Genomic DNA, 24,652 nt, shown 5'->3' with positions numbered 1-24,652 from the left:
TATTAATAACCAATAAGCTAACTTTAGCAATTTAATATGTTTTGATCTTTTAAATAAATGAGCATTTGTTACTGGAGAGCGAGTGTATAGAGGAAAATATCAAATAAACCGCACACTCACTACAGAGGTGATGAAAATAAGCAATTTTGAAAATGTATTGTTGACGACCAATGTATACAGAAGCCATGCGATTCGATTTTTAAAAACTTTTTTACTTCTTACTTTATTTACATAATAAAAACTATGCACGCATATGCGAGATATAACTTTCATGAATTATTATAAATCTGTTTCCAAATGGGTACATTCGACTGTAAACGGTTAATAAGTAATTCAATACAAAGATGTATTGTAATACGCCGCGGATAGACAGTTAAACTATTTGTGGAAAATTGTTTGTAATTTTTAATTTATTAATATTATTATTATTATCATCATCATCACCCTCATTGTATTGTTACAAGTAGTCCATTGGCCTGTTGTTAACATGCCCATGCGATGCAAAAAGAAATTGAAAACATCATGACGAAAACATTGGTCCCTACCTCCTCAACCGCTTTTTAAAATGAAGATACGACAATACGGTTGAAAATTTTGTACTAAGGGGTCTAAAATATCATTTTTACCGTTGAAAAAGTTTTATCCGGGTCGTAAACCTCAATATTCAAAAAAGCTGCATTTAGGTCCTTTAGGCAACTCAGGCACGGCTATCCGTCGTCACACTAGGCTTTGGCTTTTTTTATAATTTTTTTCTCACCTATTCGCGCATTTGGAGACTACGAATTCTTAAATCAGATCATTTTTTTATTAATACGAGCGTGATGCGCCCGCTCCCAGCGGGCTTCCTCCGCTCTTTTCAATGCAGGTCCACAGAGGGATGGGCGCGTTTCTAATTTTAAAATGTTGGAAAAAAGGCAGGGTCTTATGTACAAATTTAATTGGAATGTTCATGTACATATTGAGGTCAGAGGACCTCTTTAAACACAGCATTGGAAGTAATTACACTATCCTCTGTTAATGCTTGTTTAGCGTTTTCCTTAATATTTACAAAAATATTTTAAAAAGATCTTACCCTAGAGAATGCTACATGAAGTTGGCCATGAGAGAATACAGGGTCAGGCAGGAATAAGCCAGCTCTTTGCAAAGTCTGACCCTGAGCCTTGTTAATAGTCATCGCAAAGGAAACCTTAATGGGAAATTGTCTGCGAGTCAAATTAAAAGGCATGGAGGGATCCGACGGCGTTAACTGTATTCTTGGAATAAGGACATTCTTGCCGGAATCGATTTTTTTAATCGATTTTTTTTATTTTTTTTTATTTTAAAAACCAATTTTAGGAAACAATAGCAATATTTAGGAAGTAAGATATGCCGTCGCATGTTCTCTGATAAATTCTGTGGATTTTGGTACCTCATTTGTAGAGTTTGGTAGCGTATAAGTTGAGAAAAAGGTATCTATATAGTAGAAATTATATAGAGGATAAGCACCTGCCTACCCACCCACCTGGTGTTCGTCGTGTGACGTGATGATGAAGGCGTGTATGGCGGACCCTCGCACGGCTTCCACGTTCCTCAGCTGCGCCCTGAGGCTTCGGAGCCGCTCCCTCGTGTCCACCCGCTCCACTTCGGGACGGCTGGATGGCCCGCACCACAGCCGATCGGGTGTCGGGAGCGCAGAGGGTGCGGCGCCGCCCCAAATACCCACAAGGAACAGAAGGAATCCTGCATGGATAGAGGAAGCATAAGCAACATCAGTGGCGCAGCGAGGGGTTTTTGGGGAACAAACCCCCCCCCCCCCCGAGCTCACACAAATATTTATGTTTAATCCATTTTACGTAATTGGATTAGGATTACTTTTAGAATTAATCTAATTAAGAATAGAAGTGTTAGAATTAATCAAATATTCCTCAGAAAGCCGTAAAACTCGCCATTTTGAACCATTAATCTTAATTTTTTCTTGGAGGAGGGCCCCCGCAAATACCGCTTACCCTGGCGGTTATGCAATACCCCCACACCCCTAAGTATTAATTGTGCCTAAAAACCCCCAGCCTTAATTCTTAGCTGCGCCCCTGAGCAACAGTACATATAGCATGAGCAATATTAAGGCCGGTTAAAAAGAATTAAAATCATATTGTTCAACAAAGTAACACTTTTTATTAAAATGAAGAAAATAACGTTAATGACGGCTGCTCGGGTACTCTACCGAGTAATCTCCTTGACGACTTCTATTTGCATATTATTTAGAAGTTTTGGGGGGAAATTTTGAGTGCGTCAAGCAAATGTGAACCAACTCCCTTAATGGTCTATTTACTACTACAAATTTATTGGGGGAACAACACACAACGCCGTCCACTACTATGCAAAGGATATGAAACAAGGGGATCGGGTTGGTGTGGTGGCTAGAGTGTTGGCTTCCCACCCGGCGGGCTCGGGTTCAAATCCCGGCAGTGGCAGAGAATTTTCAGAGACTGCCTGATCCCTGCTTGAATGTTGTGTGGAGGACATTTCAAGTGCAACACTCCGTCCGTCGGATGGGACGCTAAGCCGTGGTCCCCTTGGCGCCTTTCGTTAAGAGCAGGCTAACGCCGACGCCGGGTTTCTCTCCACCCTTCCTTCCACACCCTTCCCTCATGGCGCAAATGACCTTAGCTGTCGGTCGCCTCCTCCAAATACCATACGATATGAAACAAATGACATATGAGTGGGTGAGAAGCCAAGAGGTACAAGTGATTCATTATTTCCATACAGTGTTAGGTACAGAAATTAGGTATAGAAAACAAACCAGATCAATTAGATATTTACTAGTGCATATTATACCCTCTCATATGATATGAGGGGATGAGAAGACAAGGGGTACAAGTGAATTTTTTCTTAACAGTGTTAGGTATAGTTAATTGTTGAAAGAAATATACAAAAACTTGGTTGCCAAAGGATACGAGTGAGTCTCTGTTCTGTACTGACATGGAGTGGAATATAAATTGCGCTACTAAATATCTGATTGATCTCGTTTATTTTCTTTACCTGATTTCTGCATCTATCTCTGTTTAGAAAACAGAACTCACTTGTACGCCTTGGCTTCTCACCCACTCCTACAACATGGTGCCACCAACATTGTGTGCATTTTGCTTATATAAAGGCCGTTTTACACGGGGCACGGAATTGCGCAGGTTAAAACTGCATTAATTTCTAAAATGGCGTGGAATTGCGCGATTGCATGAACGAAATCAGAACAGGGGCTATTTTGCCGTCTCGCATTCTCGCATGTGTTCTAGCAATTCACCGCTTTACACGACGCAATTTTGATTGCGCCTTCGCACGTTCGTCAGATTGCGCAATTCCATGTACCATATAAAACGGCCTTAATGCTTACACTCTAACACTCCTACATGGCTGCTGACGTTTCGGGCCACGAGTCGTACTCCATCATCAGAAAGGCGCGAATTATAGGGTACGAATGATGGGTGCTCATTCAGCCCTGAAGATGGAGTGCGGATCGTACCCCAGAACGTCGGCAGCCATTGAGGAGATTACCCGGTAGAACACCCGAGCAGCCTTCACTACCAGCGTACGCCCGGAACGCAGGCTATCATAGGAAACTAAAGGCCAACGGCCCATCTACATCTACATAATACACTGCGAGCCACCTCTGGGAGTTTGGCAGGGGTCGATCAATAACCAGCATGCAGCATGCAATAGGACTCCCACAAGCACACCACACAGTCCAAAAAACGTCACGCATACTAACAAATTATGCTACCACATGCTGTTAGAAATAATAATAAAATTCAGAAACATGCATTAAGCTGTACATAAGTTAGTAAGCTACACTACAAGTCATCTAATATATTTATGAGTTTTATCGCTGACGTTATAATCTCTTATTGATCGTGGAAAAAAATACATTCTGAATCTGCGTGTTCTGCAGTCTATCTCTCTTAATTTATTTATATAATCTGATCTTCCGCAGTACGTTGGCGCTGATGATTGGCTAGAAATAAAAAATAAGTTTCAGCATAACATTTCAGACATTGAAAACGAAAAACGCAGTGGGCATGTAAGACTATATTCGCCATCACTGAGAAAATTTCATGTATATTTAAATGCAGGTAATAATGCAGCAGATCTTAGGAAAATAAAGGCCTACGGCCCCTGAAATTGTTGAAAATTTATAATATGATTCATCTACATCTTCATAATACAAAATAGAGATAGACTGGATAATGTTCATTGAGGTGTACTCGTGAGTAATGTGAAAATTTCAAGATGACAAGTTGATTTCTATAAGAGTTATTTCCTGCGATATAAGTCTAAATACGACATCTCGAGAGAGATTTCATGATATTTAACCTTAATATTCTGGTGAAATCGGGAGCTTTTTCCAAAAATGATGGAAATCAACAACTGATTTTGATGGGATCGACGATGTCGTATGAACCTATCAATTTTGTTCACCAAAATATTGGTGTCGTAATATTCTCTCGTCGCCCACCAAGTAATGGCTTACTGGTAGGTTCGGTGCCAAACAGCTTACGCATAGCATTTCCCTGGCTCGTCTCCTGCTTTCGATCAACTCGACTTAAGGGCCGAAGCGGTTCGTCCAAATATAAGCCGCACACTGATTCATGCATGCCGCTGCCGTCAGCATTTTTTCTTACGCGCTCAAAAATGTTTCGTTTTTCTCATCGCCCACGCGCACTGCCCCATTCAACCTCCCAGCGTACTCCCTTGGCGCCATTGGACGATAAGAGTATCGGTAAGGAGGAGGAGCGCAGCGATTCGCGATACCACCGATTCTAGTTGATTTGTGTCGGTATCGTTCGACCCGATACTCACATACGGAAAAATTTCTAATTTCTAAAATATTTCAGATTCAGGTGTTGATATTTAATGATGCTATTTCTTGCCGCTTAAGTCAATATTTTTTCATAACTTCCTTATCCATATAACATTTAATTAAAACTCGTAAATAATTTCCGTTGCCTGCAGGGTGAAAAGGTTATTCGTCCATTTATTATTCAGGTAATTTATTTTATGAGACTGTTTCATTTTAGGCACAGGTATTGACAGATTATGAGGTTATTTCTTACCGCTGGAGTCAATACTTTTTCATTATTTCCATATACATAGACTATTTACTTAATATTAGTCATTCTTTGCCAAAACCTGCAGAGTAAAATGATTTTAGTTCACTTGTAATTTACGTTATTTATTACACGCCGGTATTTTATTTGTTTTACCCTTTATACAGAGGCATTGACTTGTTTTTTTAACAACAACTTTCACTTGTTGCTGGTAACAGTGTCATAGATGGAAACGTTAATTTTTGACAATGTTTCCTGAAGTTTCAGGCTATTTTATGGGATGGTCAATTCTTTTATTTTTTTGTCGTATCTTATCTCGTTTATCCCAAACATTTGAATGAATCAGTCATTCAGTGATCGGAAATGGGCTTTATAGTACGTATTTACGTTTTCTCTGAATGGTAACATGATAATGTGCTCCTGCCTTCCACTAATCCTTACTCTAAAGTGAAAAACGTTGGCACCGGTCGAGGAAACTAACAAAGTTATGTCGAAAATAAGAAGTACTATTGTTGCATCCTTATCTGCTGGGGCAGGGGTCGGCAAACGTATTAGCCAAAGAGCCAAATATGAGCATTACAGTATTTTTTTTTAATTGGGAGCCAAATCTGCTTGTTTAGTAAACTTTTGTTCCACAAAATAACTATTACGCTAAATAAAACTAAATTTCATACTTAATAAATATTTATTAATGCGAAAAATGTGTAATGCGACCACGGATTTTTGTATATGTACCCCAAGGCCTGGAGGATATGGCGTTGGATTCTTGGATCCCTGATGACGATGGGCGAGCTGTTCTTTGAAAAGTTGGAAGGAGATATGGAGTACCTGACCAGGTGCGAAACCCGAGAAAACTTTACTGCAATTGTTCGCGGGGGGGGGGGGAATTATATCGAAATAATATTTAATTTTTTTCTAACCAGGTTTTTTTAGTGAAAATATTATTGCACATTCCGCGGATATTTGTGCGAGAGCCGTACTTAAGGAGCCACATACGGCTCTGGAGCAGTGGCGCCGACTCCATGGGGTAGAGAAAATTAGTTATGGGTGAGACAAAAAAATGTGTCAGGCTTGTCGATTCTCCCCGGAGTGTCCAGATATCGAGATTCGAGTTATCAGGGTTCTATTATTGATCATATTGCTGTTCTAAAATGCTTAAAAAACTAAAAACTCACTACTTATAAAATTTCCTGGGAATGATCCCCTGTTTGGGCCCCCCCATTATTTTTGTAAGTCGGCACCCCTGCTCTGGAGCCGCACCTTGCCGACCACTGTGCTAAGGCAGCACATGCATCGCGGGCAGTAAGAGCGGAAGGAATCGCCGGCGCCAGGAACAAGGAACCACTCAATACACGTGCTTGCTTATGCCGAACCCATGAAGCCAGATGAAAGGGGAGGGGGTCATAAAAAGCAGCCGATACCTTCCTCCTCTTCTTTTTCCCAGGGAGGGGATGGTAGGGGGAAATCTATACTTGGCACCCGTCCTGCCAAAGGAAAAAATGGACGCCTGCTGCCCTAAATAATGGTAAAAGGATACATTGAATGATATTTTCGTACACCGGAGGGAGTTTACGGTGGGGTGAAAGGGCTTTTTAAAGGTCTGTTGACTCGCTGCTGGGTCATTCCTCCCTACTCCCGTATGCTACGACTTGCCACCTCCGAGAGTTCGGGGATAACCTACATTGCAGAGAGGGATTCAGGAAGACTTTCTTCCGATGCATCAGATGCGCGACCGTAATCTTTGAATGGAACAGATGAATTATTTCTTTTTTAAACCACACAATATTATTGTATTTTGTTAATAAGCATACTTATAAATTTAAAAAAAGCAAAAAAATTTAATTAAAAAGCATTTAATAAAACACGTTATTTCCAAAAACAGTATAAAAATCAATGAAAAGTAAAAATTAATTCACCTTATTAACACCACTTGTCTGCTTCCACTCACTTTTATTTACACCGACTATGGTTTCGGCAACTTGTGCCATTATCAAGGTCTACACAAGTTGCAAGGCACAAGGCACAAGTTGCCGAAACCATGGTCGGTGTAAATAAAAGTGTGTGGAAACAGACAAGTGGTTTTAATAAGCTGAATATCAAAGATTTCCACCGTATCATGCCGGACACTGCATCTTTTAAAAATTAATCTTTTCAACACTCAAAGAATAAACTGTGGGTGATGATAGGTCTTTCAGCAATGAGCATAGAAGCGCTTGATACGAAATAATTGGCACGCAATATTAAATAATATGTAAACCTGATCAGCTCCAACACTTTATCCTTTGAGTGATAAAAAAATAATATATTTTTTAAATTTTTATACTGTTTTTGCGGAAAGGGTTTTTTTAATTCCACTTTTTAGCGGCGAATCATGTTATCGGTTAAAGCAGAGCCGTTAAAGAAATTTCTGCAAAAAACAATTATACATAACACCATCAATTGAGAAAATTAAGGACTATTTTTCCATGTGAAAATTTAGTTAATTAAACAACAATATACCATAAATGTCTAATGTCTGATAAATGAATATTGCATCGTCATCAGAAGGAGGAAGGTATGCAAAATTCAAGACGATCTGACAATTGGTTCATGCTTTTTCCTATATATCCTGTATTTTAAAATAAAACATTTTGTAAATTTCAAAACTCTACTTACAAATATCTTTATTTAAAATGAAGCAATTTCACGAATTAACGCCTCAAATCATCAATTAAATATATCCTGCATAGGGTCACTTTCGGTGTGATATAGAGCAATATTCGGCCATCATCAGCAATAGCGAGAGGATGTGGAAAGAATCGTTTCTCAGGACACCGTAGAGAATGAGTCTAGCGATCTAAATCGGCATTCTGAGAACAGTTTACGCAGACCAGTCCTGTGAGTTCTTCGCCGAAATCTATGAATTACAAGTTGAGTTATTTCTGCGAACTGCACTCATTACTCATATTCTTATACAACCTCTTTTTCTGGCAATGGAACATATTTTTAACAAGGATGGCAAGTGAAACGAAACAAAAATGTTTCGTTTCGACTCGGAGGGAAACGATAATACGAGGCCAATGTTTAGTTTCGTTCCCGCAGGAAATTAAATTCACCAAGGTGTTAAGTTTCGACCCGGGACGAAACTTTACTCCCGAGAACGAACCTAAATTAATCGAAACTCCGCTGTTCATAGTTAAGTTCCGATCACAGAATTTGAGTGGAAGGGGAGAAGAGGGATTAGTGTCGACCCATTACGTTTGAAACACGTGTAGAGAGGTTAAAACATTGAACGTGGAAATCGAATTGCTAGTTATTCGATAGTCTGCTCACCGTACTCTTGTTAGTGGTAAAAATATGAGTGCCCCATGCATCTAATGGCGGTAGGCCGAACCTCAACTCCATTCAATTATACTTCGTATTCGGTGTGTGGGTCGAAACTAAACTATTCGAAGATGAAGCACGTGGTCCCTTCGGTGCGAAGCATTATCTGCGTTTCGTTTCATGCCAGAAGTTTAGTTAAGTTTCGACCCGAAGTAGTTTTGTCCCCGTTTTCGTTTCGACCCCGAGTTTAGCTCCCCGGGTTTAAATCCATTTAGTTTCGTTTCCACATTTCGCTCCTGGGAACGAAATTACTGAAATGTTACTGGTTTTGACTTTCGTTTGGTATCTATTGCCATCCCTGATTCTTAGACGTATCCCCGAATGAATTTACTTCATGAAATGTCCCTACCGTTACAAAAAAGGAATTGAAAGGGCTCAGCGTAGCATTGAAGCAATGAAAAATACCCTGTACTCAGAGGGTACACCAAACTTAGTGGTTGGTAAAAGTAGGAGGAGAAATTTCGCCATCTCATGATTACGTTTTCCGACAAAGTGTTCTCATTTGAAGCACAACCACAAGGAGATGTAAACATGTACGGGCATATCGAACTCTAGTTACATCGAAGCCTGGTTTCAGAATTTTTTATGATGATCCCAGCGGGGTAAACTTACGAAAATATTTTAACAATGGAATCCGCTGCTATCATCAGGGTAGCAGAAATTTTAGTGGTATATGGATTAGACTTTCTTACATTTGCCCGTGAATCAAATTCCATGTAGTCTCACGAGTAAACTTTTCATGTTTGAGTCACAGAAAACTTTTATGAATTTTTACGCGATGTATCCTCAAAATTTCAAGATGATGGCTTATTTTTAAAATTTAAAGTGTACTTCAAAAAGATCGAAACTCCCTAAGCTTTGACCAGTATTTTTTTCATTTATGCATTACTAGACCGCTACAGAGGTGAAGAAAATAACCAGTTTTGAAGAGGCATAATTAACGACCAATATATACACAAGTCATGCAATGCACTTTAAAAAATGCTTCCATAATTCATTTAATTAACAAAAGCCATGCACGAAATATAATTTTCATTTATTTTTATAAATTTGTTTCCAAATGGAAACATTGGATAGTAACCTATTAAAATTCTCGGTGGGTGATAACACATCTATCGAGGATCCCCGTTTGTAATGTTTTGTGCTTATATTTTTGACCGTGTGTCTTCACCTTCTTCCTGACGCCATTTGGTGTTGTATTATACGGCTCCATCTGACCGCCTTTTCAACAGTCTCACTCAAAATATGATGAAGCAGCCGTCAAGTGAGGCGAGGATTGTTGAATTGGATAAGGCGGTGTCAGTCTATATTAAGTTCTAACCCCCATAGTGTTCCGGACGCTTTTGAGGCAGTGTATCGCTTCATTTACAACCTTAACTCGGCCACTATCTCGAAACCAATATAGTTGTCTTCCCTTGTTTTATATACGACGCTCTCACGCATCCCAGTGAAGTTCGTAGCTCTTTCATCTTTTTCCATGTCGGCACCTCCTCTCAGGGATGAAAAACTTTTCCCTCCCGGAAGTCTTTGAGGGTGCCCACACGAGTTTCTGAACGAACTCAATGTTTTTCCCATGAGAATAAATGTTATTTTGTTGAAATTGAATTAATTTTAGCCTACATTTATATGCATATATGCATTCCCGCAAATCTCTTTCTCTCCGCCTCGTTGTGTCTCGCCTCTTAAATGCTATCGGAATGCAATTTTCAGATCATACAGACTATACACCTGTTAACTTTTTGCTATGTATAGTATAAATTTTTGTCTAAAATGAGTTAATTGTAATCTACATTTATAAATACACACGAAAGTTTTCTCATGCATGCTCGATAGAGGTTAAAAAATTTGGTGTTGCAAGATTTGATAGCGTTATAAGCGAAATACTTCTTTTTCGCATTGCTCTATAGAAACGTACAATTGAATAATTCGTATTAATTTGAGAACTCATTTCAGTGCAAGCAGTTAAATTTTCTTGCAACTGATACTTATTATTATTACACTAATCATTCCGCTAATCAATCCTATTCCAATCCCAATGTAAACCTGTATTAGTAAAGGAAGATCTCATCGGGGAAGCCATGGTATTCAAATGAAATTAAATTATAATAAAATTATGAATAACTAAAGAGATAATTTTGACGAAAAATGTAATAATTTCATCCTCGGATTCAAATGGAAAGGAATATATTCGATGAAGAATCTGAGTTTCTTGGTGAATGAATTGAATGAATTATTCTCAGCTGTATAAGCAAGGGCATACTCAGGATCAAAACTAGCGGGAGGCAAGCCATGGTGGGTCAAGTTATTATACTCCGTTTACAGTACGCACGTAGCGACTTAATTCGCAACTACTCGCGCGTTTACACGTCTAAGTTACCATCGTAACTCAGTGCTGCCCTCGTTGTAGAATTTTGTCAGGTAACAAGTTAGGAGGCATTCGAGATGTGGGTATGGACAAGAATGGAGAAGGTGAAATGGACAGAGAGGAGGAGAAACGAAGAAGTGCTTGACATGGTGGGTGAGGAGAGGCAACTTTTAGATGAGATACGGAGGAGACAGAAGGTTTGGATGGGGCCAGTACTTAGCGGGGAGGGAATGTTGAAAACAGTTTTAGTGGGTAGAATGTTAGGTAAACGAAAGGAAGGAAGAGTATAAGATTTTTATATAGATTGAAAGGGATTAGGTCTTACAGTGAATTGAACAAGGCAGTGCTGAAAGGAAAGGGAGGCACCCAGATTACTTCTTTAGTACATCATGGAACTCATTAGTACTCCTACCTTAATCGGTTGAATAATATAATGAAATAAAAAAGGGATATTTGGCATTTCACTGTACCTACATAACTACATATATTTCTCCCGAAATGATAATATTCCGTAAAATACATTTAATCAAAAAGCCTGGAAATCTGTACAAGTCAGAGAATGTCATATTTAATCATATGAAAACGCTGCATTTATTCAAATCTGCCATTGGCTCTTACATATAATTAGAACACATAAGAGAGCGATTAATTTAGTTTATATTTAAATTTTGTGTCAAGCACGGAGAAGAGATTGTAATTCTATAAATCACGCTCCCGTGTAAGAATGTTTATATAATTCATTTATTCCAAAAACTTGGATAGGAATAGTTATTGGAGGAGACACTTCATAAATATTATCAATGGAAAATTAGAAAAATAGATCAATTCCCCTTCTTTCTCTTTTCTTGACTTGTGTTCCTTCGCGCGCGACGAGGTCGAGTGGCCTACTTCATTGATTCATCCCAAGCTATTCTGTCTCTAAACTTCCTTTTCTATACAGGATCCCTTCTTCCATTAACCAGGGATGGCAATAGAAACTAAACGAAAGTCAGAACCAGTAAAATTTCAATAGTTTCATTCCCGGGAGCGAAATGTAGAAACGAAACGAAATGAATTTTAATCCCGGGGAGCTAAACTCAGGGTCGAAACGAAATTGGAGTCAAAACTACTTCAGGTCGGAACTAAACTAAAACTCTAGGACGAAGAAAAACGTAGATTGTCCGCACCGGAGGGACCATGTGGTTCACCTTCGAGCAATTTAGTTTCGACCAGGCCCCGCTCACTAGGCAGATGCTAACGAATGCCTGAAGATGTCAGGGCAGTCGCCGCGAGCAGCGCCTCTGGCGGCTCGGCACTGATTAAAGCGCGAATTCGAAAATCCACGGGGGAAATCCTTGTACTTAGTTTCTGTCTTTATTGGCTGAGATTTTCCTCTCGCTATAATGCCGCAACATTGTAGCAAGAGACATTTACGTTCATGTTGTTCACCGGCTGGGAAACGAAGGTAGCCAAGATACCTCTATGATTTAAATAAGACTACCGGGTGACTTTCACTCTTTTTCTCGACGTACACCGTCAGTGCCGGCTCAAGGCAAAATACTTACCATGGAAAACTACTGTTTTGTCGCCCACCTACTGGGGGTTTTGGCATGAGACATCCCCGAATTACAAGGGGTTTGGTATGGAATAACCTCCAATCAAATTTGGTCGCCCTCTAGCTACGTCGCCCGGCCCTGTCCACTGTTAGACTAAGTAAGCAGTTAACTAGACTACCATGCCTTTATATTAAGAATAGCCAAGTTATATTTTAATCATAAACTACATTGCTAAATTAATATGCATAATTAGTATTTAGAGTACACAATATGAGGAAAATCTCAGTAAATGGTATTTTATGCAGTGAAACCAATAAAATGAAAAGAATCAATTAAAAAAAAGGAAATACACTACTACTGTGGAAGGAGGAGGAGAGTAGGCGCAATCGTCCTCCTCCTTCCATGTTACTATCATAATATTACAAAAGATAAAGAATAAGACAGCAATCGTTGTTTAATAATTTATTTGCTGGATACCTTACATTAATCATGAATGTTTTTGGTTCATACAATTTTATTGCTTCACTATGTTAGTGTCCATTAATTTGAGAAAGAGAATGATTTACATTACTACAACATTGTTAATGGCGTTACTCACTGAACATATGAAAGTCACAGCATCATTTAACGAGCCAACCTAATCAAATTTGGATTTCTTGAAGAAGTCACTATTTTCTCTTTTGTCCTTCATCACGATATGAACTGATGGGATTCGCAGACACAAAACTTCAACTTCACAAGTCCGTGGTATAATCGCCAGATACATCTCTTTCAAAGTCCACTATTCATATTGTAAAAGCTCGGCACCACTCCCAACGAACAAGAAAACACTCCGGAGTACAGGTACACGCACACAAAAACAAGCAATAATTAAAATGCAGCGCGTAATGGGATCAAAATAACGATACACACTGATACACATTCATCACCGTTTCCAAAACAAACAATGGAATTCATCCGGGTAACGACAATTCGATCCTAATCGGTGACCATCTCTATCGATAGTGTGAACACCTATCGATTGTGAGAGCCACAATCGATCGTGAGACCTTCTATCGATAGCTGCCAAATGAGTCTGAGCCAGATGTCTCCACCGTCGAAAGAGAGGTAGAGAGAGGGCCAAAAGCTATACTATAGGGCCTTATGGGAGTGAGCGAGGCCTGGTTTCGACCGAACAACACACTGACAATGAGTACGAAGCATGGTTGAATGAAGTAGCGGCTCGGCCTACCGCCATTAGATGCGTGGGGTAGTCATATTTTACCATAATACTTTATTTATATCATACTTTACCACCAATTGTAATAGGAGAACGGTGAAAACAAACTGACCATTCGATTTTTAACCTCGATGTTTTAACTTCTCCACTCGTATGTCAAACGTGAAGGGTCAAAACTATTCTTTCTTATCCCCCACTACTCAGCTTCTGGGATCGAAAGTAAACTCTGAGCAGCGGAGTTTCGATGAATTTAGTTTCGTTCCTGGGAGTAAAATGTCGTTTCGGGTCGGAACTTAACTCTTATATGATTTTAATGTCGTGCGGGAACGAAATTAACCTTGGCCTCGTATTATCGTTCCCCTCCGGATCGAAACGGAACATTTTCGTTTCGTTTCACTTGGCATCCCTGCCATTGACTCCTATTTAAAAGGTGTTTCTAATGTTGATTCTTTTTTTTTCATCTCCCATCTATCTTGCACCATCGCCGTCGAAATTTTCCCTCTACACATCTTTACACCCAATGAATACAACAATTCTGTGTTCTTATTTGATAATACTGAGGAATATTGCTTGTTAATAGTTGCCTACATTTTTTTAGTATTTGTTTATATATTAAAATAAACTCATACAATTTTCTACGGTTATAAAATTTATTCCCGAGCCTTGTATCGATGGTGAAAAATTGCCAGGATTTTGTACCTTTATCCCTTCCGTGACTGTGCGCGGTAACTCAGTTACCCCAAATTACGATGGATGATGGAATAAATATTATAATCGTGGAAAATTGCAAGTGCTTATTTAAATATGGAAAAATTTCACTCCATTACGCTTGAATATTCGGTTTTTATTTTTTCATTTTTTTTCTTCATTATTAGGAGTCTTTTGTAATTCACCCTGTACTGTTTTTCGACTACATTACATAAATAAAATAAATTAATTATGGTAACTTTCAAATCTGTTACGAGAATTCAAAGTAATTTCCATGTGAATAATTTTCTTCAACCGGGATTCGCACCACGGACTTTGATTATCCAGGCCACAACGCTAGCCTGGTTCCTTGATTCCCATGGCAACCATTTCTTTCCCAAAAGTTTATTTCTTCGCCGGGGCGGTCTTCTTCCGTCATCTGTCTGAATATATGCGATGAGCCCACCGTTCTATAAAGGAGGCAAAGCTCGTTCATTGAGGTCTGGCTTCTTACGTGCGCTGTCCGCCGCAGTCCATACATCACCCAGCCGTCAACTCGCCTGCTGCCGACTCCGTCCCGGCGACTAAACCGACACCACCCACGCTTTCCACGCCCCGTTCCTCGGAGCCAATGGCCGAAATTAATCTCGTCACGATCCTCACGCCCTCGCGCCCTGCTTAATCCTGGCTAGGGTGCACTCTCGTCCCAATGACGCCCATTAAGCAGTCAATGTGTCGTCATCAATCGTCCTTTATTACCAGAATCCTAGGGTGGATTAGCTTGATCAACCCCTGCTTGCTCTCTGATCCAAGGGTAAACCTCCCCCTGTCTTATACGAACAGTAATGTCGTGATGCTAGAGGTGGCGGCGACAGTTATAGTGACATCCTATGGTAATGTGGTGTTTCAGTGGGTGGAGAGTTGGGATTCTAATCTTTCAGTCCTGGGTTCGGAATCAGCTTGAAGTTTTCGATTACCACTGGCAAAAAGTCATAAAATTGCGGCGTTCCTCAAGGAAATGATATGGCTCCATTACATTTCTGATACCCACGAATGCCAAAGATTGCTTCATTGCATAATTTCCCATTTCGTTCAATAAAATTCGCCACGGTACAGTTAAAAGTTTAGTTTTCTGTGGTAAGGTCGTATATTTGCATTCATTATGCGAAATTGTTGTATTTGGATATATTTTATGCATATATGCGTTGATGTTGACGAAGAAAGATTTACGTTTTACACCAGAAAAATATTTTTCTCTAGCTTTACAGCCCATATTCAGGCTGTTCCGACATCAGGAATGACGATATCGTATATTAGCTTCAAATATTGGTGTTTTATCGCCAAATTACAGAATGCATTACTTCATTTAAGAATTAGAAGGTACTTCAATTAAAATTCTTGCTGTAATTTCGACATTTTTCGCGGCACGGTGTTATCATCAAGACTCAAAATATGCTTTACTATATTTTATACTTTGCAGATTATTATGTATATTCAGTGTTGATGACAGTTTTGTTGTGAGGAGGACATTCCAAGCGCAACTTTCGTCCGTCGGATGGAACGTTTAGCCGTGGTGCGTTTCGTTAAGAGCAGACTAATGACGACGCCGAGTTTCTCTCCACCCTTCCCTCCATACCCTTACTTAATGGCGCAAATGACCTCAACTGTCGGTCGCCTCCTCCAAATACAATGTCTAAAATTTTCTAAGCTGAAACATAAAAATTTAGAAAATTCATTGAAGGAATTCCACATATACGTGCACCAGTGTACCCTATGTAGATTGAGTAAAGAAAATGTCTTTCTGACTAGCCATTTTAATACTTATTTTTGTAGTTTCACTGATTTTTTTTCCTTATATTATTAAAATAAATCAAAAATTATTAAAGTCAGTACCAGCATTCATGATTTATAAATGATGTAACTGAACAGTTCATTGGTTATTAGGGGGCACGAAGTTTGCCGGATTAGCTAATATCTATTTAAAACACTTTTAGAGAGAGGGTACTTATATTGTTGTCAACCAACTTCTATGTCAATGTTGTATAAGTAAAATTAAGCCAGCCATTATACAAAATGAAAACGTGGAAATACCATGGCTAAATTTGGCGCCATGCCATTCGTTACGATTTACTCCGTGGTAGATTATCTAAAAATTACCTATGTATATATTCATCAGTAAATTAAACTACCTAGAAGTCAATATGTATGGTGTTTACCTACCTTTTGCTTTCCCGAGTAAAAAATCAATACTCTGATTGCGCTAATTGGAAATATTAGACTAAAGCGTGTTTCTGTAGCCCTTTCACGTTGTTTCTAATGAGGTGTGCCAGAGGGAAAAGGTCACAGGAAGGCCGATTTACCTCAAGGTTACCCTTTCCTATGCCACGGTCGACTTAGCATATTGATTTCTCTCCGACAGCATTTTAGGATATTGATGGCACTCTTTCATTTCAGAACTACTCCAAATGGATCAGGATATGCTGATGAAATAATTAAGCAGCCATCCTCTCGATGATGCGAGTAAATTTCTTATTATAATTTATCGTTTGTTCGTTGACGATATCCAATGTTCTTTTACCGGTGTTGGTTGAAATTTGTGAGCTGTAACTTACGTATCGTATGGGAAATCATGGCACCAATAATTTTCAAATATCCTTTTGTCAATTAATCCATTTGAATACGTCCTCCTGAGTCAACTTCAGTGGTGATATTCTATTTAGGAATTGTCGCATTACAAACTTTATATTATGAAAGAATTATCGCGAAGAAGTGCAGAAGGAACCGTCCTTCAGTTAATCACAAGAGTTTTATCACTAATCATAAGATGGGAAATAAAAAAATATTTCAATACAGTCCGTACAACAGTTTTAGTTGAGTATTTTCTTGGTTGCCTCGGCGTCTTTCCTGGAGTTTCCTTCTCCTTTACATAATATCCATGTTATTTGCCATGGTACATACAAACTATTTGGACCTTCAGCTTATTAACCTTGTCTTGGTCACCTTAAAGGTGTCTTGTGCCTTGACAATGGCACCAGTTGCCGAAACCATGGTCGGTGAAAATAAAATAGTGTGGAAGCAGACAAGTTATTTTAATTAGCTGAATATCAAAGATTTCCACCGCATCACGCCGGACACTGTATCTTTTATTTGGATCTTGTCAACGCGTCAATTTTTTGGTGGCCCCAACGTTTCCTGTCCGATTCTGGTCACTTTATCAAGTAAATATTATGCAATTTACAAAACACAAGTAATGAGAGCCATCTTCGACGCATGGGTACCGGAATGTCACTATTTTTAATGCATTTATTATCGGCCTATCTAAACGTTGTTAGCTAAGAAATTGTCTCCTAGTTTATGAGAGCTCAAATTGGATACATTACTCCAGTAGAAGTTATTACATTAAATACTAATGTTTTACATTAAGGTTAAACAGTACAGTAAGGTTGTAAGTACATTAGTATGATTATTATATTGTCTGAAACAATTAATCTCAAAATGAGTAAGTTTTCGCAATCGAGTTGTTGATACTCGCTCATAGCTCTAGTTTAAATAAAATCAAAGATAAATTGTTTCAGACAATTATAATTGCACACTTTCATCAAGTCTTAACGATTTAATGTCCTCGAAGGACGTTAAATAATTAAGGTTGGACAAAAATGTATGATTGTAATACTTGAATATGCAGCGAGCGTATGGGATCCGGTGCAGAAAGGCTTAATCCGCGAGCTGAATAAAATACAAAGGAAGGCTGCGCGTTTCGTCAAAAACTGATACGGGCGTACAGACAGCGTTAACCAGAAATTAAGTGAATTAGGCTGGGAGCTGCTGGAGACTCGAAGGCTGTGCGCTAGGCTTGGACAATTGAGAATGGATGTATTTAAGAGCAACACGGAGAACATAATATTAGAGCCACACTGTATTTCCAGGTCCGATAGATGCGATAAATTAAGAAAGATGTTTTGCAGGACGGATAGATATGGGAATTCGTTTTTCCCACGAACCATAAAGGACTTTAATAAACGCTAGTCCCAACTTCGTTAGAGCTCTTCATTTTTTTATTTGTAAACGGCTGGTGTCCTAACACCCCCTGCCACACGCCTGTTAGGCGGTTTGCGGGGTATTATGTAGATGTAGATGTAATACGTATTCAAAGATCTCCTTTAGGATGTGATATATAACATTTTTAGTAAAGGTAACAATAAAATAAAGTTTCATCGATATCATCACTAGAATAGATGTAGAATATTGTCTGAAACAATCTCACTTTGCGACTCTATCACATTCTTCCATCAGCCTGGAGATGTTAGGCAGGCTAGCACGGCGTGGATATTTTTTTCAAGTGACGTCACGATTTTCTGCGGAAGTTGAGGTCTCAATTGATGTCCTTCGAGCGGAGGCACTCGGTCGCAAAATCATGCTGTGTTGTCGCCAAAGTGGCATCCTACTTGTCCGGAGCCACTCCAACATCCGAGTCCGTTTAATTCGTGGGGCGGGGGAGTACAGTGATCCTCCTTGTGATGAACCATCTTGTCCCATCCCCTTCCTTCATCCCCGAGGTGGGCAACATGCCAGGGAGTGGGGGTCGAGCGTGTATTTCCACTTGTAAAAGGGCGGAGGAAGAATCTTGTCATAGGACGAGGAGAGGGTCCTCAATTTCTCAAAATGACCCATCGTACCAAACCGTTTAGCGTGGGTTAGAGGGTTCTGGGGCACCAGCCGTAAGGAAGGAGTATTAGACTTTGTCGTATCGACCCAGTGATTGTTGTCACTGGTGGTCCCAGAAATTTTTTTATGGGTAAGCCGTCATCAACCTTATCCTTTGAATGAAAATGTAGTCAAAACAGTATTTTTATCAAGATTTCCGAATCAAAAGTAATCTGTTGCAGTCCATTGATATACAAATTAGCCCGAATAGCCTTTTTCGAGTATATTCGCCGCGAAACCATCAGATTTTACTTCATTATTATACAAATTGGAAGCATAGGATTATACAATAAATAGCACAAATTTTTACTCCACGATTTTCTCCAAATTATTATTTTAGTTCGGGTGGATCAGGTAAAGTAACATACATTTTAGGCTTTACTCGTCTTCCAATCTGTATCTCTATTCCATTTCCTTTTTTTGTTGGTTGATGTAATCATGTTTTTCATTTTGAAACTAAAGATGGTTTTTTTTCCGCAATTGCTGGGGTAGGAGCTTGTGAGCATTTGAAAATATAGTTCTTAGCGAGAAGTGGAACAGCGTCTGAGAGTAGAATATTTGTTGAACGAGGGTGGGAGAGAAGGGAGAGAATAGGACTTTTAGATGGAATGAAAGGGAGTAGGCCTTATTGTTAATTGAAGAGGGAATTATATGAAGGAGGGGTAGGCTCATGTGCGTACCCAGCGGGGGGCAGGAAGACCACCCCTAGAAGCAAAACTCGTAGAAGTCTTTAGGGAAAATCAGGACTAGATTGAAACAACAGTTTCAAGAATTTTTCTTTAAACCCACGAAAAATTGTAATAGAATAAGAAATGTAACTAAATAAAATAATTATTAAACAAATTAAAAATTAAAAACTATTTAAAATTAAATTTAAAAAATAATAAAGCGCTATTATAATTTTCTTAAAATGCTGGTTTCATTCATCTTTTCCATGCTTAAAAGTTACAACTTGAACAGCCATGGCTTCCCCCCTCCCCGTTTTGATCCTGAGTACGCCCTTGAGTAGGCCGCCAGAATACTTCTTAAGTACGCCCTGGCAACCTACCTTGATCGGAAGAATACTTAAATTATGGTAATAATAAAATCTGTCATTTCGTAGTTATATGCATTAGCCTGGACCAAAGAGTAATCGAAAACGATGAGTACTAAATCACATGAATATATGAATAAAATATTTATAAACGTGCAAGAAATAAAGGGTAAAGTTGCATTAGGACATTTTTTTAAATCATCTTTTTTTATGACACAGACTCGCAGATCAGAACCGCCTTGGTAATCACGCATTACCTCAGTTAAACGGTCACCAACCCGTATGACCCGTGCCAAAAGATGCGTCCCTTTTAAGACAAAATGCTCCGTCCTATCTCTCCCACGCAATTGGCGAGCGCACTAATGGCTCGCCATGAATTCATGCGGGCGGACACAGTAGGAGGCCACTTAAGACCCGCCGAGGTCGTTCCGAAAACATACTTCCCGGTTCGCACTCTGAACTCAAAACAACGGAATGCTAGGCACCGCACACGGGAGCAGTTGACGCCCGGCTGAAGATCTTCCAGGGCCTTCTAACAAGGGATGGCAATAAAAACTAAACGGAAGACAAAACCAGTAAAATTTCAGTAGTATCGCTTCCAGAAGCGAAAGTAGAAGCGAAATGTATTTAAACCCAGGGAGTTAAACTCAGGGTCGAAACGAAATCGAAGTCAAAACTACTTAGGGTCGAAACTTAACTAAAACTCTGGAACGAAACGAAACGCACATAATGTTTCCCACCCGAAGGACCACGTGCTTCACCTTCCAACAATTTAGTTTCGACCCCACACACCGAGTACGAAGAATGGTTGAATGAAGTAGAGACTCGGCCTACCGCCATTACATGCATGGGGCACTCATATTTTTACCACTAACTGTAAGAGGAGAACGGTGAACGCAAACCGGCCATTCGATGTTTATACTAAATGTTTCAACCTCTCTACACGTTTGTCAAACGTAATGGGTCGAAACTATTTCCTCTCATCCCCCTCCACTCAACTTCTGGGATCGAAACTTTACTATGAAACATGGGCGTGCTCAGAATCAAATCTTATACTAATATCAATTTTCTTCAAAAGGAAAATTTGTTCATAGCTTTTGTTTTGAACTAAATTTATTTTCGCTTCTGGGGGGGGGCAGTTTCCCCCCCCCCCCTCCTGACCTCCGCTGGGTACGCCCACGTACGAACAGCGGAGTTTCGATTAATTTAGTGTCGTTCCTGGGAGTAAAGTTTAGTTTCGGGTCGAAACTAAACTCCTATGTGATTTTAGTTTCGTGTGGGAACGAAACTAAACCTAGCCTCGTATTTCCGTTTCCATCCGGGTCGAAACAAAACATTTTCGCTTCGTTTCACTTGCCATCCTCGCTAAAAATATGTTCCATGGCCAGAAACAGAGTTTGTATAATAAGACGAGTAATTAGTGCAGTTCGCAGAAATAACTCAACTTGTAATTCATAAATAGGGTAGTTTCCTTCGTCAAAGAAAACGAAAGGCATTGATTGCGATTCGTTACCCATCATTAGTGTATTCATAATATACAAAACACATGGTTTTAGAAATACCGGTTTAGACGAATGGCAATGGTCCATTTTTATCCTCATTTGAAAAAGGCCAGATTGGCGCCCACGCGATGCCACTCCACGTGACGTCACAGGGACCTAGTTTCTATACGAGTAGATAGGAGTTATACATCGTCTGAGATTACCAATGCATGCACGAGGCCCAGTGCTCAGGGAAACGTCTTAATAATCACTTATTAAAACTGGCTAAGGTCGGAAAGTTATCTTCGTTTTATAAGGTATTAATAATCCCTATTTAAGCCAAGCGCTACCAGCTAGCAGGGTACTCAGCTACCCGCTAGCAGCCTGCGTGGTATCAGCGCTCAAGCCTCCCTAAAGGTCACCTCACAGGGCGGCAGCGGGAACGAGAAATACGTCACATGGAGAGATTTCCCGGCATTCATACTTACCCGTCGCGTTTTCGCGCGCTTGAAAATTTTCACTTTTCATTTAATCGCGAAAAATAAATATAGTCATTTAAAAATCTAATTGCGTTACATACGTACTCCAGGAGTAATAATCTTTCGATTTAGGCAATAAAAAAATAATAGTAAACCACCCTATTTCGGCTAAGGACTCATAAGACAGGCCTGCGTAAACTGTTCTCAGAATGCCGATTTAGATCGCTATATTCATTCTCTACGGTGTCGTGAGAAACGATTCTTTCCACATCCTCTCGCTATTGCTGATGATGTAACAAACACAACCGACTCCCAGGTAATTTAAACCATCAACGCCCACCTTAGATGGATGATGGAAAAAACGAGAAGACATAAGATTAGGAATAAGACTATAAAGGAGATGGCAGGTGTTGTTGAGATCTCAATGAAGGTGCAAGAGGGAAGTATGCAATGGTTCGGACCAGGGCCCTGCAGGGGCGGAACTAGGGCGGGGCATAGGGGACACGCGCCCCGGGCGAAATATTACAGGGGGCGGAAAATTTTTATTAGTTTATTTAAAAAAGTTATTTAATATTTATAATTAAATTATTTAACAATAACTATTAATTAATAAAAATATTAAACAATAATATTAATAAAACTTCTTAATAGCAATCATACGGTGCGTATAATTTCAACAACCACATCTCAAAAGAATACCTTACGGATATTTTATATTTTATTGGTGGGGGTATTAATATCTTTCTCATTTCATCATTACCACTACCTTGTTCATTGTAAAAATTCCAAAATGATTTTTATTTAAGGTTTACAATATAAATTAAAGGAATTTCAATCGACCGAAGCAAAATCTATGAAGAGTTCAGAGTTTTTATAGGCGTAACCACTATAATCAGCCACTTAAGAAGGGAGTAATTTTCCTAGTCCTGCCTTTAAATCCATTTGCAGGGCAAAACTGACGTTGATCTCGATAAGTTCTCGCTGGAGAGAAAGATACGATCTCTTGTCAATTCTCAGGTTTCTGCGGCGTTCTACTCGTTGCAATCGATCCTTAACTTCTCCATCGCTTTCAAGAGATCACGATTGAAGGATTTATCTTCCGACGTACTTCCGTCATCTTGTGACTACGTAGATTTCCGCGGTGTTCAGGTTCCAATTTCTCCATATTTCCGGTGCAACCGCGTCGGTTTGTTGGTGATGACAACAGTTTCCGCCACCGAAAAGATTGCCAGGGCCCTGAAAAAGCACGGCATCACCACCAGGTTTAACTGTACGACAAAAATTGGTGACTTGCTGCCCACAGCCAAAGATAGACTACAGCACGACCTTCATGAAGGTGTTTACAAGGTCCCTTGCTCATGTGGAAAAGCATACATCGGTGAGACTTGCCGTTCACTCAAGATACGGATGCAAGAGCACCGAAGGGCAACGAAAAACAGGCAATTCCAGTTGTCTGCCATATCGGAGCACGCCTGGACCCCGGGACATGACATTAAGTTTGACGACGCCAGGATAATAGTGAAAGAAGGCAGATATTTTCCCAGACTCATCCGCGAATCCATTGAGATAGCCCGGACGGACAATTTTAACAGAGACGACGGCTACCATCTGGATGCCCATTGGAGGAGGCTCATTAGGCGGACCAATAGGAGAGCGGCAGCCACAACTGGCGGGACTGACCCCCTATATAAGGAGGACGAAAATCGTGGACCGGCATCATCTTCGACCTGAAGACGCTGGCAGCAGTGCCAGCGAAACTGTTGTCATCACCAACAAACCGACGCGGTTGCACCTTCCGTCATCTTGATAGCGGCTGTGGCTTGAGACACGAAACTCAAATATCAAGGAGCAAATCCTACGCCAGGGACACGGTCATCCATTCAAGTCAAGCCTAATTTCCAACATTTCCATGCCATCATTTATCTTAATAGGGTAGTTTCCTTCATCAAAGAAAACGTAAGGCATTGATTGCGATTCGTTACTCACCATTATTGTATACATAATATACGAATTATTCGGTTTTAGAAGTCCCAGTTGAGACGAATGGCAATGGTCAATTTTAACCTCATTTGAAAAAGGTCAGATTGGCGCCCATGCGATGCCACTCCACGTGACGTCACAGGGATCTAATTTCTATACGAGTAGATAGGAGATTTACATCGTCTGAGATTACCAATGCATGCACGAGGTACAGAGCTCAGGGAAACATGTCATAATAATCACCTATTAAAACTGCCTAAGGTTGGAAAGTTTCCTTCGTTTGATAGGGTATTAATAATCCTTATTTAAGCCAAGCGCTACCTGCTAGGTACTCTGCTACCTTCTAACAGCCTGCATCGTATCAGCGCTCAAAGCCTCGCCCCAAGGTCACCTCAAACGCCGACAGCAAGGACCAGAATGACGTCACACGGCGTTTTCCCATTATTCATACTTAGCCGTCGCGTTTTCGCGTGCTTGAAATTTTTCACTTTTCAATTAATCGCTAAAAATAGATATCTTCATTTAAAAATCTTAAAGCTTGAAGTACGTACTCCGGGAGTGGTAAGCCTTCGATTTAGGCTATAAAAAATAATAGGAAACCACCCTATTGTCTTGAAGAAGCCCCACTGGAAATAATATAATTTGCGAAAAGGTGAATGTACTGAAAACCTCTGGGAGGTAAGTACAAGGCTTATTGCAAATTGCTACATTCCAGCGTATAATTATGT

At 39.8% G+C, this 24,652-nt stretch overlaps 1 protein-coding gene across 1 annotated transcript in view; it reads right to left on the bottom strand.

Moving 5' to 3' along the window:
• The window catches only part of LOC124160582 (xaa-Pro aminopeptidase 1-like), a 154,522-nt gene that overhangs the window by 33,106 nt on the left and 96,764 nt on the right, over positions 1-24,652 (bottom strand). The window contains exon 2 of the mRNA XM_046536466.1: positions 1,502-1,719. Within this exon, the coding sequence (XP_046392422.1) occupies positions 1,502-1,719 (218 nt within the window). The remainder of the gene's footprint in view (positions 1-1,501; positions 1,720-24,652) is intronic.

This window comes from Ischnura elegans, chromosome 6, assembly GCF_921293095.1.
Source record: "Ischnura elegans chromosome 6, ioIscEleg1.1, whole genome shotgun sequence".
NCBI lineage: Eukaryota > Metazoa > Arthropoda > Insecta > Odonata > Coenagrionidae > Ischnura > Ischnura elegans.
Note: the sequence above shows the minus strand (reverse complement) of the source record. Positions and strands in the feature narration are given on the sequence as shown.